General features: G+C 43.5%; 1 protein-coding gene across 7 annotated transcripts in view; it reads right to left on the minus strand.

Moving 5' to 3' along the window:
• Positions 1–2: 2 nt before the first annotated feature.
• Positions 3–14,653, minus strand: part of cdk5rap2 (CDK5 regulatory subunit associated protein 2) — a 29,947-nt gene continuing 15,296 nt past the window's right edge. Inside the window, exons 26-50 of one of the 7 annotated variants that reach the window (XM_061081163.1) lie at positions 13,189–13,329; positions 12,966–13,075; positions 12,669–12,806; positions 12,096–12,173; positions 11,769–11,950; positions 11,370–11,685; positions 9,757–11,275; positions 9,480–9,581; positions 8,915–9,063; positions 7,900–8,306; positions 7,529–7,761; positions 7,124–7,175; positions 5,410–5,573; positions 4,326–4,664; positions 4,037–4,162; positions 3,793–3,909; positions 3,438–3,627; positions 2,791–2,912; positions 2,296–2,511; positions 2,115–2,198; positions 1,776–2,032; positions 1,463–1,612; positions 1,247–1,388; positions 1,049–1,095; positions 3–479 (exon numbers count right to left, since the gene is read on the minus strand). In XM_061081163.1, coding sequence (XP_060937146.1) covers positions 456–479; positions 1,049–1,095; positions 1,247–1,388; positions 1,463–1,612; positions 1,776–2,032; positions 2,115–2,198; positions 2,296–2,511; positions 2,791–2,912; positions 3,438–3,627; positions 3,793–3,909; positions 4,037–4,162; positions 4,326–4,664; positions 5,410–5,573; positions 7,124–7,175; positions 7,529–7,761; positions 7,900–8,306; positions 8,915–9,063; positions 9,480–9,581; positions 9,757–11,275; positions 11,370–11,685; positions 11,769–11,950; positions 12,096–12,173; positions 12,669–12,806; positions 12,966–13,075; positions 13,189–13,329 — 5,405 coding nt within the window. In that variant the 3' untranslated portion in view covers positions 3–455. Of the gene's footprint in view, positions 480–1,048; positions 1,096–1,246; positions 1,389–1,462; positions 1,613–1,775; positions 2,033–2,114; positions 2,199–2,295; positions 2,512–2,790; positions 2,913–3,437; positions 3,628–3,792; positions 3,910–4,036; positions 4,163–4,325; positions 4,665–5,409; positions 5,574–7,123; positions 7,176–7,528; positions 7,762–7,899; positions 8,307–8,914; positions 9,064–9,479; positions 9,582–9,756; positions 11,276–11,369; positions 11,686–11,768; positions 11,951–12,095; positions 12,177–12,668; positions 12,807–12,965; positions 13,076–13,188; positions 13,330–14,653 lie in introns of all 7 variants that reach the window. The other 6 variants (XM_061081180.1, XM_061081171.1, XM_061081189.1 and 3 more) reach the window with 6 other exon arrangements.

A 14,653-nucleotide genomic window follows, 5' to 3' on the forward strand; every position in this document is an offset into this window, starting at 1 on the left:
GCTGGGTTTCAACCTTTTTCTTTACTGCATTTGCAAAAGATTCTTTCTCATGACAGTCGCCCGAACCATCCCATACATAAACTGTCAGGCAAAAACAAAGAGTAATAAAATACATTTCCTGTTCTCATAACATCATATAAAAGAAAACATTTTAAAATGCAGGAAACACTATTTACAAAGGCATTTTCTTTGACGATAAAAACTTTTACAACTTCAGTACCTAAATATAAATCAACTTATAGGCGGGTTTTGTGCAAATAAGATAGAAAAAGGCTTTGACATCTGGAGAGTAAGGTGACTGTTTACAGCAGGATGACGCCTGATGAGCAGGAAGCAGATGAACCAGCAGGTTTAGAAGCTGCAGTGCAGAGAGGTATCATCTGAGGACTCCGAGTGTCTTCCTGCAGTGATTCTGGAAACGGTTGCACTCCTCCGCTCAGGCTCTCTAGTGCCCCCTACTGGCCAGTGACTGGAACCTCCTGAAACAGACAGAACATGTCGATTGACTTTCTTCAGAGTGAAATGTGGCAGCTGCTACCAAACTTTCAGCTTCATACATGCAGGACAAAACCAAATGGTTTCCAGACACATGCATGTGACTACTTGTTTATTAAAGGAATAGTCCTACATTAAGGAACATTTTTATGAAAATCTAATCTTTTTAACACGAAGCTACAGCCAAGAATGAAAGACCAGTGCCTAAGCACATGTCCCTATGTGTTGAACTACTTCTTTTAAAGATGCTTCAACCAAGTATAATTATCTCATCATGCATCATGAACACATTCTGATAAACGTCCAGTTTGAGTCCTAAAGCCGCTCATGTGTTTACTTCATGCACCATGCATCAGATCACTGTCACAGCCTGAAGCTCAACCGCACTAACCTTCGTCTGGGCCTCCAGACAGGCCCTTCAGGCCAGAGAGGGTACAGTAATTTGTCTATCATTATATCACATAGAGAACAAGGAGGGAAAAGAAGATTGATTCACTGCTGAGAAAGAGTTTGACATTTTAACACTGTTTTTTGATTATCTGGATAAACTCACCTCTAGGTTCCCCCTGGCTTTCTTCAACACTCCATGAGTTAGAGACACTGCACAGGGAGACAAACATATGTTCATGTGTTTTAATGCTTTACTTTACTATGACGTTCAGATTAGATTTCTGATTAATGACATTTTCAATTAGTTTTTTCCATTCTTAAAGATTAAGTATGTTGTCAACATGAAACTAGATAATCCTACGCTGGTCGATGATGACCCGCTCCATTCCCTCTTTGAGGTGGTTGGTGCTGCGGAGGCGCTTCACGGCTCCACTCAGCAGCCGCTCCTGCTGCGACAGACGGCTTTTCAGTCGGGCGATCTCGTTTTTCAACAGCTCGTCCTGCTGACGGAGAAAGAGAGTCTGTAGATACTGAACTTCTGCGGACACCTGCATAAATATGTGTGTGCATGTTCTACCTGCTGGTTGCTGCCGCTGTCCCCTGCTGTGTTCCCAGCTGGCAGAGAGACTCTCCAAACCAGTTTGAGCAGTCGACCGGCCTCCTCCAACACATGCTGCATGGTGTTCGTGCTGCTGGTCAAACCCTTCAGATGCTGCTGTTCCATCACCTTTGAAGAACACAAGGCCATTAAATATTTTGACAATGTGTTAATTAGATTTTGTCCTTAATGTCCATTTATTTACTTACTATTTCAATCTTATTACAACCTTTATATTCTCCTTATTATAAACCAGTAAAACCCAAACTAGCTCATGATATTTTCTCAGCACCTTGTTGTCAGAGCCCTGCTGCCTGACTGTGTGCAGACACTCCTGCAGTTGTGAGTCCATGCTGCGCGACAGCTTACGACCGTCTGAGATCTGCTTCCTCAGGGCGTTGTAGTCCTCGATCAGACCTAAGACGTGGCGGCCGCTGCGATTGGCCCACATCCTGTGACCCGGCACCAGACGGGACAGAGCGCAGGACTCACCAGAGCTGCTGCTGAAGGAGCCGCCGTCCACGTCTGAACGAGCACGACGCTTCTCATCTGAAAACATGTCCAAGTGATTTAATATATGAGATAGGTTTGTATTTAGCTGTATGATTAACCATGGTGACAGTTTTCTCACCCAGGACATTGGTACGTTCGTTGTGAGACTGAAATGAGTGATGGAGATCACAGCCTTCATGACCCGGTGACCTGTTCCCTTCATCTGAGACAAATGTAAAACCAACAGTGACGTGACTTGAGGATTCCTGTGTGCATGCGTCACATGTGATGAGCATGTTTAGTCTGAGCCTTGTGTTTACCTGGAGAAGACAGCAGGTAGTTGATGTTGATGGTTTCCGAGCGGTTGGGTCCTCGGAGCAGCTGCTCCTCCAGTCGCTGCCTCAGAGCCGTGTTGGTCTGGATGCTCCGCTCCAGCTGCAGCCGCAGGTGTCGGATCTCCGTCAGCAGCTCGCTCAGGTCCACGGAGCCGGAGGACGGGACAGGAAGTGGCTCCTGGTTTGTCTCACTGGATTCTGCTGAGAGGGACAATGTTCAAATGTACAAATGGTTTCTCATGAACAGAAAACAGAAGGGGTGACTTATATCGCTCAAGCTCCAATGTGTTAAAGGCAATATAATAAGAGCAGTTGTAGATAGAAATAGTTTGGCAACAAAGCCAAGGAGAACACTAACCTAATCTATGTAAAATTGAGATTATTTGTAATTGTTGCTAAGTGACAGACAATTAGAATTTAAGCTTCATAAGATTTCAATTGGCACCTTGTAAAGGCAACACAGCAAAAAACAGGCAGTACCGTTGTGTTTATGATTATCAGTCTCGATCTTTTCATGAACTTGCAGCTCCACTCGCAGTGACTGGAGGAGATGCTGGCAGTCAGACAGCTGCTGCCTCTGGAGCTTCACCTCACACTGCAACCTGCAAACACAAGATAAAGAAGAATATAAAATCCAGTGAGTTTAAAATGACACATCATGTATACTACGTTTTTTTTAATGCCTTACAATATTATGACGTACTATACATGACGATGATCTGAAGATTTTTTTGATGATCAATAAATGTTTCCAACAAAGAGCCTTGTGTTGTGTATTATATTCGACACTTGCTCAGAGTGACATGATAAGGAAAGCGAGAGGAGAGGGGATCTGACAGTAAACTAGACTCCGGGTTTCGAGTGACAGTCTCACCCAACTGTGTCCGTAGAACCGGGGGCAAGGGGTCACATGCTATCATTATTGTGTTGGAGCCTTCAAATGATGGACTATCATGTTTCTGTGTATAATGGTAACAGTAACAAGTCTTTAGAATGGCAATTAACAGCCATGTGTAGTTTCAGGTTGCATGGAGAAGAGCACTAATGATATGATAACGAAGACATTTACACGTGTGCTCATGATGCTCGGATGTAGTGTGTGTGTGTGTGTGTGTGTGTGTGTGTACCTATGCAGCTCCTCTTTGCTGTAGTGCAGTGAATCCTGCAGCTCTGAGTTTTCTTGGCTAATGTGCTCCAGCCTCTCCTGAAGTCGGTTGTTTTCCTGCCTCAGTGCTTCAGACTCCTTCTTGCTCTGCTCCAGTTTGGCCGTCCGTCTGGCCAGAGACTCGCGTAGCTTCTCGTTCTCCCTCTGCTTGTCTGGAGGAAATTAAAGTATATATAGGTTAGTGTTAGTGTAGGGGAGTGAGTGATGAACATGGCACTGCCCAGAATGAACTGGTGTTTGGACAAATATTGTCTCTTTACCTCTGACTGAAAAAGGTGTGTGTGCCAAATATACTTGTTAGAAACTATGTGTTTTACCTCGAGACCCCTGGTTGAGCTCTTCCTTCAGGGCTTGGTTTTGTCCCCTGAGAAATCGCACTTCATTGGCCAGATGCCCCGGCTCCTCATTGCCATGGATGAAGATGTTGGTGGCTGCTAAGTCAAGTTGATACACACTCATCAGTCAACAAATAAAGAGCATGAAATAAAATATACAGTATTTTCATGTTTGTGCAAAATAACAATGACAGAGGAAGGACGGTCTTGGGTTGGTGGTGTGTACCTGGGTCTTTCTCCACCTCGGCCAGTCTCCTCTCCAGCTGCTCCCTGAGACGGTCGTTGGTGCAGATGCTCTCCTCCAGACGTTGTCGCAGAGCTCGAATCTCCTGCAGATGTTCTGCCAGCAGGTCTGAGAGACACACGTGCACAAAAATCATTAGGAAGTGAAAGGGAAAGTAAAAGGGCTTAAAGTATTGCATTTTGATTAGAAAAGGGGGGATTTACATAAAACACATTAAAAACAATAGTCAAAATTTAAGCAGCAGAAGCAGAGACATCTTGAAGGTGTTTACCTGAGTTCATCGTGCTGTGCTGCTCGTGAGAAGTCTTTGGGGCAGTGTCGACTTTATGAGCTTCTGTGTGAGGCCCTGACCCCTGCCTGTCCTGGCCCTGATCCTGTTTCTGATGGAACGGGCTGTTTTGGGAAATAATAGATCGATGCAGCTCCAGCTCAGTGCGCAGGGTGGAGTTGAGCTCCTCTTTGCCTCTCAGCTGCTCCTGCAGTCGCCCGTTCTCCCTCTGCAGGCCCTGCAGTCTGCTGGCACCCCCCCTGTGACTGGACAAACCTTCCACCTGAGCTCCACCTACAGGTGGAACAGCTGCTCCCATCCAATCAGAGGAGTGTCGCTGGCCTAAATGTGTACAGGGAAACAAAAACAAGTAGATTAACAAAGAAAAAAAATAAAAATAAATAGAAGTACGCATTAATTTATCTTTTTTGATCTAAAAAGATCTTTTAAACCATCTTTTTGTGAAAGACCTTGTCGTCCCTTCCTCACTCAATATTAATACGCTTCACTAATACGTGATCATGCTTTAGAGAGTTGGAATTGATAAAGAACAAAGTCATACACAGGCTTCATTGCAACAGAATGACCACTGCAGCATGGGGAACCAGTGTTGTAGCATTGTTAAATGTAAGTTGGGGTCGACTGGCCCCTGGGCAGGGACCGCTCACATATCTACATCCTTCACTATCTCTTTTACAGAGGGAAACTCAGTTTAAAGCCGAACCCGATAGTTGCCACTGAATAATGCAGCTTCAAGAGGAGCAGGATTGAAACTGGACACCTGCTTTGCCCTTGTTCCGCCGGCTTTGTGCTGTGGGACGCTTCAGTGCAACAGAAAGGATTTGACTGGAAAATAAGTGCCTCTCCAGGCTGTGGACAAGGGAATCCCTATCACATACCATTGAGGTGAGAAAACGGGGAAAAGTAGGCATTTTGAATCAAGCAAACCAGTCTAGTAGAGACTATATCTGGCAATGCCCGGCATCTCTGACACTTAAAACAATACTTGGTCCTGGCTTTCACACCCACTGACAAATAAATTCCTTTATTAAGACTATATGTAGGTGTTGCATGTGGAAATGCTCACTTGGAGATCGACTGCCACCTTGTGGGCTATGGCAGTAGGAAGAGGTCCTGTCAGAGTGGTACAGGTCAGAGTGAGAGCTGTGGTGGCTGCTGGGACTTTGGCTTCTGATCTGGCTCTGCAGGGCCTGGATGACACGGTTCTTCTCCTGCAGCTCTTTAGCCAACCTGGGAGGAGAGAGCAGTGGAAACATAATGAGTCATCATGTTAAAACCAGTTGAGATGAGTCAGTCTGTAAGAGCACGCAACAGCTGGATGTTACCCATTACATCAGCTCGTTCGAGGAACCACCCAAAACTAGATAAAACTGAAAGACTTAAGAAGCCCAAAAAAGTTTCAAACCACAAGAATTGCAACTTTCAGAGGAAACACACAGCTGGAAAAATATGAAAGAAGAGATCACAGCAAACGCCACGCTGTGTTTCTGGATGAAACCCACTCACAGGTCCAGCTGCTCCCTGGTGCATTCAGCCAGGCTGAGGTTTTGTTGGACGAGGACGCTGATGCCCTGCTGCAGCAGCTCTCTATCGCCCTCTAGCTCCAAACGCAGATGATCTAACTCTAGTTGGATTCTAGCAGGGCAGTCAGGAGGATCTCTCATGTCCTCATAGGACAGCAGTGAATGTGATCCCTGCTGAAGCTCCTCAAGACTGACAACAACAGTACTGTGGATGAACGTATGTAACTAGGAGCCATGTTCATTTCCTCCACCAAGGAGATTATGTTGCTACTCCTGTCAATTGGTTTGTTTGATTTTCAGCAGGATTACGAGAAAACCTACTGCACATTTTGGCATGGATCTGGACAAATCCAGGATTTTTTTTTCACTTTCTTGAACATTGTTTTTTTGACATTTTCTCAGATTTTCCAGGGAATAATTCATGGATCCTAACGAAAAAAAACTGGCATTTTAAGGGACTAACAGCTCTGAGTCTGTGCAATTTGGTGCAGAAATGGTGCAGATTGGTTTCATTAGGGAAAAATTCTGATCCATGATGATCTACATCTTACAAGTTCTTATTTTGGTGTTTTATACAAAGCTTGACAATTCCTTCGCTTGACATGTGTTGTGTGTTCTTAGTTGATGTCCTAAAAAGACCGGTGACCCAGTTTTGGGCAGTGTGACCCTAATGTTTTGGTTGACACACAGACAAAATTAGGTCAACAGCAGGACGCCATTTAAAACCAACATCACATGAACCACCCAGGGTCATAAGGCAATTCAATTGACTGGGTGGAGGTGGAGAGGGAGGGGGTCTGTAATAGGGTCATGAGACAAACATAATCAAATTAGCTCAACAAATGATACTCAAACCCCACACAGCAACATTTGCCTGTCTGCTCCTCTAAAGCTCACTGATCAACACATCTCATACTTAACTGAAACAAAAGGTGAAGTTTAAGATGATAACTGGGAGTTTGAGAGATGGTTGTGTGCTGGGCTTTATTTTGGACAGAGCCTGTTACCCCCTGTGGCGTCTGGCTCTTGCTCTCTGCCAGTAAGCACACGAATATTTAATAAACTGGTCAACTAGTTCTTAAAGTATGTTCAAGAAAGGTTTAACTTACCCAACCATCCTAAACCTAACTTTTCAAGGATTGGAATATATAAATATTATCAGATAATTGCTTTTTACAATAATAAGCAAATTTAATAAAATTAAATGAGTTACGGTGTCATCAATAAGGAAATACAGTATTAGAGTTTGAGACGTACCTGCGAGACAGTTCCAGAGCCGCCACATCCTCATTATCCAGATGAGAGTCTCCTAGCAGACGGAGGAAAAGATGCTGTCAAAGAGCTGTCTGTAAAAATCAGTTACGAATGACTGCACCTTTGTCTTCCACGGTCTCTGCTTTCTCTTTGTTAAACCATAATAGGTCTGTATTTACAACTCTTATTCCTTTCCTGCCTTGTGTTTTGCTGAATATTGAGTTTAGGTGTAACTTATTGCCCATTTGTTTGAGATTCCAACATCATTCTGATTATGTGCGTGTGTTGGCTGGATTTTTTGTGTGTTTTGCCAATATAGTGCATCATGAATAACTATGATAAAATAATTAACTGTGTGATTCTGATTAGAAACATTTCTCAAAAGACAACAATCCCAGCATCAGATACCTTTGTCCAGCCGTCCCTCCAGCCTGTCCAGCAGATTCAGGCTCTTGTCCAGCTGCTCTTTGACCACCTCCCCCATGTAGAAGTCGACTTTGCTGGCCTGCAGCAGCTCCTTGAAGGCATTGCTCAGCTCCTCCAGCTGTCGGCGCTGCAGGGCTCCCAGTCCCCGGCTCTCCTTGATCTGGTGCCTCAGTTGTGACAGCTCCCTGGCTTGGGACTGCACCAGAGAGTCCAGTCTGTGGAGAAGACAGAATGAGGACAGGCAAGAGAGAAACACCAAAGACGACAAAATTAGTCAAGATTTTGTTTTACAAAGTGACAGTGCAGTTTTTACTCAGTGTAATAGTAGAAATGCAGTGTAAAAGAGTGCTGACCGAGCAGGTGATGTCGAGCAGCTGCGGGTCTGTGGCAGATGTTCGGTAATGCTTTTGTTCAGTGTCCTCTCTCCTTCCTGGTCCACATTCAGACGGCTGGTTTTATCCTTCATCGCCTGGTTCTCTCCCTCCTTTTTCTCCCTTTGCTGCACAGTTCTGTAGCTACTATCCTGGCAACGCTCCTCTTTCCGTGTCCCTTCTTGATCCCTGATGACAGCGGAGTGGTCAGAGGCGTTGGCAATAAGGTCACTGGAGAGGGAGTTCCTACGCAGAAGGTTTTGCATTTGGAGGATGAGTTTGGTCTGGTTTTCCAGCTGGACCTTCAGCTCTCTCACTTGTCCCTGAAGCTGGAGAGGATTTTCAGAAACACCGTACTCGTCATAGACCTGAAGGCTTTTCAGACTGACCTGAAAAGCAAATATTTCAAAATTCAAATTCAAATATCAGTTTCCACTGATATTTTCACACAATTATTATTTAAAGAGTGACTAACAGTCCTCAAATTAAATTGTTATGTGTTAATTGTAGATAAAAAAATCCATTGAGCACTGTACAAGTTAGTTGCCACATGTTCCAATATCACAGCAAACACATCTCACAGCAAACAAAATATGTAGGTGTATAGTAATACACCTACATATTTTGTTTCCGTAGTTTATAAAAAACTATTAAAAATGTACCTTATAGGCACTATAATTTTGTATGAGTGATATGAACCTTGGCCTTAGTAAAGCTCCATTACTTTAATATGATAGCTAGCTGGATATGCTAATGATTGCAGTGTGCGTTCATGGAATAAAATGCACTGTTTATTCATTTCTTAAACTTTTGAATTTTGTTTTTGTTTTTGAAAAGGCTGAAAACAGGGACATGACCTTGCAAACTGTTAAAACACTGAGTGTCTACACGAATATATACACTATGGCCTCCTGCACATCACTCAACTTATGGAGAAACACTGCTAAGCCTAGTTACAGATCTGTTAATTGTAGTTAGCGAATAAAAAGTTGAATACCATGGCTGAGCTGAGAGCTGGGGAACTTGGATATGGTGTGCTTGAGGTTGAGTCCAGGTTTTCAGTGGAGGAGAAGGTGGCCTGTTCGTGCTTCAGCAGGGAAGGCAGGCTAGAGGCACTACAACTCGGGTTCACGCCAACCTCTAGATCTGGCAACAAAAGGGAAACACGGAAACAGTCAAATAAGGAACAGAAAAAACATTAGAAGTCGTGGGAAACAAGGTGAAAGTGCCATGTGTAAATAAAATCACTTGTGAAGCAGACAATAAATAGAAGTGAGAGGTTAATGAGTGCTGGAAAGACATTCCCAAACTTCAGAGTGAAAACATGCAAGAACTTGTAGAATAGTAACAGCCCATTCAAAAGAAAAGTTCCAAGAAATACCAGGTTAGAACCAGTAGAGCGACTGTGTGGTTATGAGACCCAGACAGAAAACTCTTGTCAAGGTAAAAGACAATATCTTTCAGTTGCCTTTGTTCACTCCTCATGCAGACATAACAAGAGAATTTGAGATTAGTGTCCACTCAGCGGACAGACATGCAGAGTCTGTCTAGAGGCCGTCTACCTGTGCTACTGCTCTCTTCCCTATCGTTCTCACTCTTTCCACTGGTTTCGTAACCCAGGTCTTGCAAATCCACCTGCACGCCTTTGTCATCCTGCTCCAGAGCTGGCATTAGAAGCAATATATTTTGGGTTAGGAAGAAATCATTCAATGCGTACAGTCTCTTGTCTCTCTCCTTTATGGTGTTCCTGAACAATATGCTTTCATTAAAGTGTTTAACTTTACATGTACATGTATATGTTTGTATGATGATTAAGCATCTCTGCATTTGTTAACCCACCTTTCCGTGCAGTTTGAGGGGAGGTTGTATCGGTAAGAGCGGTGGCTAGTTTCTCCTCCAGGCTTTTACATGCTTTCTTCTTCTCTCTCAGTGCCTTGTGGAGAGACTCTAGCTGGGCCTGAACATTTGGTGGTAATCCCTTTCCATCCTGCACTGTCCTGTGGGACTCGCACTCCTCTCTACGGCCTTTCTCTTCTTTTAAAGAAGTCTTCATTTCAGAAATCCTGTGAGAGAGATCAGTGAAGACCTTGCAGAGGAGACAGAGATTTTGATGGAGGTCTCTGGTAAGTTGTCCCTTGGTTCCAGCTGCAGCGGTGGAACAGTTGCTGCTGGATTTGGTTGTTTTTATCTTGGTGGATTCTCCCAGTTCTTCCCTCTCTTGCAGGGCTCTCTGAAGTTTGCTTAAATTCATCTGCAGGTCAGAGCTGATCTGTGATGATCTAGCAGAAGTCAGGGAGCCAGGATTTGTACAGTGTTCTGCTAGAGAGGCAATGGCACACTCAGTTGCACTAAGGCAGTTCATTACAGCTTCTGTCAAATCCTGAGTTAAACTAGTGTCACCAGAACTTCCCATTGCCCCATTGTGTTCCTCTGAGCCCTTCTCTGCTATCTGCCTTGAACGTTTACCATCCTGGCCAGCACTGTTACTGTTGTAGCCCTGTTCTGCATCCCTCAGTTTCTCCCTCAGCTCTGCATTGAGCCTGTTCTGCTCCCAAAGTGCCTCCTGCAAAGAGTCTGTTTGCCGTTGCATCTCCTGCATTGAGGCGTTAGTGCCTCCAGAAACACCTCTTGGGCTGTCTCTGTTGGAGGATGCTTTTACCTGCTGTAGGGCCCCATCTATCTGTAAGCAAAGATCCCTGATTTCTGGATTCTTTTCCTGGCTGTTGGAGCAGGTGATGGCTTTCTCTGCCATGTTCACAAGCTCAATAAGCTGGTTGTTAGTCTCCTCCTTGTCCTGTAGGGCTTTCTGCAGCTCCATGCATCGACTGTGGAGGGCAGCATCTGAACCCACAGAACCAGAACCTCCACCCAAACTGGTGTGTGACCCAAATCCTCCCTGGTTGTCCAGACTGCAGGCAGTCAGGTAAGCAATAGTTGATTCCGCAGCCTGTAGGGCCTCAACATACTGGTGATTAAGCTGTTCCTTTTCCTGAAGCTGAGTGTGGAGCTCTTCCCAATCAGCAAGCTGCTCACTGAGCTTGTTGATCAGGGCTTCTTTCTCCTGACACTCCTGGTGGAGGAGCTCCAGCTGAGCGAAAAGCACAGAGTCAGCCTGGGTGTTGTCCAACCCTGCTGAACCACTGCTATTCTGTGCAGTGGAAGTGCTTTGCTGTGGAGATATTGAGAAGTCCGCATCTGCGTGCAATTGCTGATCAGACCCAAACACATCATCCGAATGAGGGTATGGAAGTGCGTCAGTTCTCAGGTCATCAGGTCTAGGAGACTGCCTGCTGCTGCTGCTGCTGCCAGTCTCCCCTCTGAGTCTCAGGGGAATAGGAAGGCGAGATTTGAGCCCAGCCTACAAATGAAGCAACCAGAACAGCAGCCCATTAAAAATTACTTTAAACAGACGGAAACATGGTGTGTCTTTCTATTACTATTGCAGTACTTACCCCATGCTTTCCACTCTCGATGTGTGGCTGGCCTGGTCCTTTAGTTTTTGGCCTTTCCATCCCCCCGGCAGTGCTGACAACTACCTCTGTTGTGACAGGAGCCTCTCCATCTGGCACTTCATGGGAGTTCTTCTCTCCCTTTTCATTTGACACCTCGACAAGCAGTGTTTCCATACTCTGCCTCAATTCAGCCTGTCCATCACTGCTGTTCCCTGAGGCATCCGTGCTCTCTTTTTCTTTACACTCTGCAGATTTTTGTTCCTTCAGTAGACCCCGCAGCGCCACATTTTCTGATGTCAGTCTGAGCAGCTTCTCTCTGCAATAATGGACACCTGATCAATTTTCTGAACCTTACAGTGGAAATAAGAAGGATCTGGATTGTCAAAGAAAACAAACTACCTGAGGTGTGAGACTGATGTAGCCCCACAATCAGTCAGCAGGGATTTTAGTGCCATTACATCTCCTTTCTTCTGTTCTCTCTCTCCAGGGTCCAAAGTGTTGTTGCCAGACTGAGGATGTTCTCTACTCTGGCCGAGGCCACTGTCCATACTCACATTACCAAATTGTTTTCCAGACACCATCTAAAAATTACATATTTGAGAAATATTTTGTTTAGAAATATGATCTTAAGTCGCAAGAAAAAGGGAAAACCCCAGAATATTTACACTTAGCTTTAGCTGAAATAGTTCAAAATCTCTTTATATTAAATGATCGTGTGTTTCATACCTGTCCTAGTTTGATGTCTGTCTGGCTCTCTTTGTCATTACCAGGGTGATGCTTCCTGTCACTGTGCGTCTTCTTTAGCTGCTAGAGTAATGGGATGGGAGGCGAGTATGACACACATGGCTTGGTAAAAGAAAAACTTAATGAGGGAACAGAATCCATAAAACACTGCACAGCAACAGCAGAATGGCATGATGTGTCTAGAGTGGCATGGCGAAGAGAGACCATTTTATGGGACACAGAGATAGAAAAACAAAACAGGGACTCGTTAGGAAAGGTGAAGGAGAGAAAAGGAGGGTCTATTTTCTACTACAGACAAGTGTTAGAGAAACAACAGATATAATTCCACAAGGTAAAGATACAAGGTAACAGAGGTCAAGGTGTAGGTTCAAAGGTTAGAAAGGAGCTAATAAAGATGGATGTTAGACAATGACTAAAGTATTTTCTAAATGTGGAAAAACTGTAGAAACATATTGCTGATTAATGTAAAAAAAGCGGCTGTTATTGTTAGATTTAGGAAATAAACTTTAAAGTCTCAACTCTCTAAATTTGCAGCCATCATTTCTGGCTTCTAACCTGATTCCAGGGGCTGACCACGTCTGTTCCCCCCTTGTTGGAGGCATCATGCTCTGACTTATCCAACAGCGACAGTCGGCTGTGCAAGTCGTTGTTTACAGTCTGAAGTCTGCTTACACAATCCTGCAGGCCCACCACCTAAAACACAGAAGCATTCTTTTTTAATCAACTGGCATGAGTGTCTTCTTACTGCTTTGATGACATAACATGCCAATTTATTAAAGTTGTAGATACTATTAATAATTTTTAAGAGACTATTTTTTTCTATAATTCTTTGAGTTTAAAAAAGGAATTTACCTTCTGCTTTAGCTCTTGTGGAGAGAGTTGACACAAGCTGTCATCCTGCCCCTCCCCCACACATATACTCATGTAGGAAGTCTGATCGCCAATGAAACTCAAAGTGTCGCCTGAAGCACAGAAAAAATTATTATGGTCACACAAAGACTTGTCTGCAAAATCTCAAAAACTGTTTCAGGACAAGCTGTTATGTAAAGTCCAGTGTATTTTTGTGTGGTCGTACCGCCATCATTGGCCCCACCGACGCCCCCTCCACGGTTCTGGATGGCTCCTAAGCGAGCCTGCAGAGAGGCATTCCAGCGCTGTGCGTCTTCGAGCTGATGTCTCATGCGCTCGACTTCTTTAGGATCAGTGAGGTCCAAGCCTGAACAGATACACAGAGGGTTACATGCAACCATGTCTTGGGGTGACAAGACAGTACATTTCTTTGCGAGGTAACAATATTACAGTGCAGTAAAGTTATTTAATGTCAATAATTCTGAATGGTTTAGCTTTAAGTTAACAATTATTTACATGCTGTACCATCTGCAGTTAAAACTTTGTTAGACTTTGTATTGCAATAGTTTTCACCATGAGATCAAAAGATTAGCGAGGAAGCACAAATATTAAATAATAATAAGTGCAATTCTATGTCTAATCACTGATCAAGTTTATATGCATTTTGGATAAAACCGTTTTTGATCAATTTTGACATGGTTATTAAATGCGTAATAAATTCACAAATATAAGCATTATTTAAATTGTGAACGCTTGTAGTCCAATTTTATGAGAGCATAAAGACTTGTTTAGGATCTGCAGCCACAAAGAAACACCAAAAAACAAAACAAAGAAATTATTGTTCTTGTGTTAGTCTCCATATGGCTAGCACACACATATGCAAACATTATATAAACAATTCTGATTTTAAAACAAAAACAAGAAAAGTGGAAACATAATCAGTGCTAATTACTATAGCTACATCTATTTTGCATATTCAGTGTAAATGTGGCACATGGGCCTGTTACTTACAGCTGACCTATTTATACACCTGGCTCTTTTCAGACAGGGGCGGGGTATGAGCATGCCATGCACACACATGCATGTGTGACACAGACAGACACTTAACTGGCTTAGACGACTATTTCAGCATAGAGTGACGCTTTTCATTAGTCTTTAAATTGCGTCCTGATGTGACACTACATTTAAAGCACTAATTTAATTATATAGAGAGAGAGAGGTGAAGGAGAAATAAATGGAAAGAGATAGAAAGAAAGAAAGAAAGAAAGAAAGAAAGAAAGATAGATAGATAGATTGATAGATAGATACCTTATCGATTTCTAGGCTAATTTAACTATGCGGTGTCATACGAGAATAATGTTGCAATTTGTTTGTAAGGATACATTTCAGTTGAGCTACACTACAGTGGGATACGATAGAATCATTCTATATCAGTATAAAAACCTTTAATAACGTACAAAGTTCTTATATAATGAAATGCTTATGCCATTGAATCCTGTCATGTGACAGATGGTTGGATGGATTTGGTCATTAATCAGAGTGGTGAAAGCTGATGCATTCAACAGACAAATGTTTTAATGGAGCAGTGAAAACAAGCAGACAGGATGTTAATAGCGAGAGACAGAGAGAAAAGAGGCCAACAGCCGCCTTTATTCACAGACAAAATGGGAGACAGAGTGAGGCTTTTACAT

This window comes from Limanda limanda, chromosome 1 (genome assembly GCF_963576545.1).
Source record: "Limanda limanda chromosome 1, fLimLim1.1, whole genome shotgun sequence".
In the NCBI taxonomy this organism is placed as follows: domain Eukaryota; kingdom Metazoa; phylum Chordata; class Actinopteri; order Pleuronectiformes; family Pleuronectidae; genus Limanda; species Limanda limanda.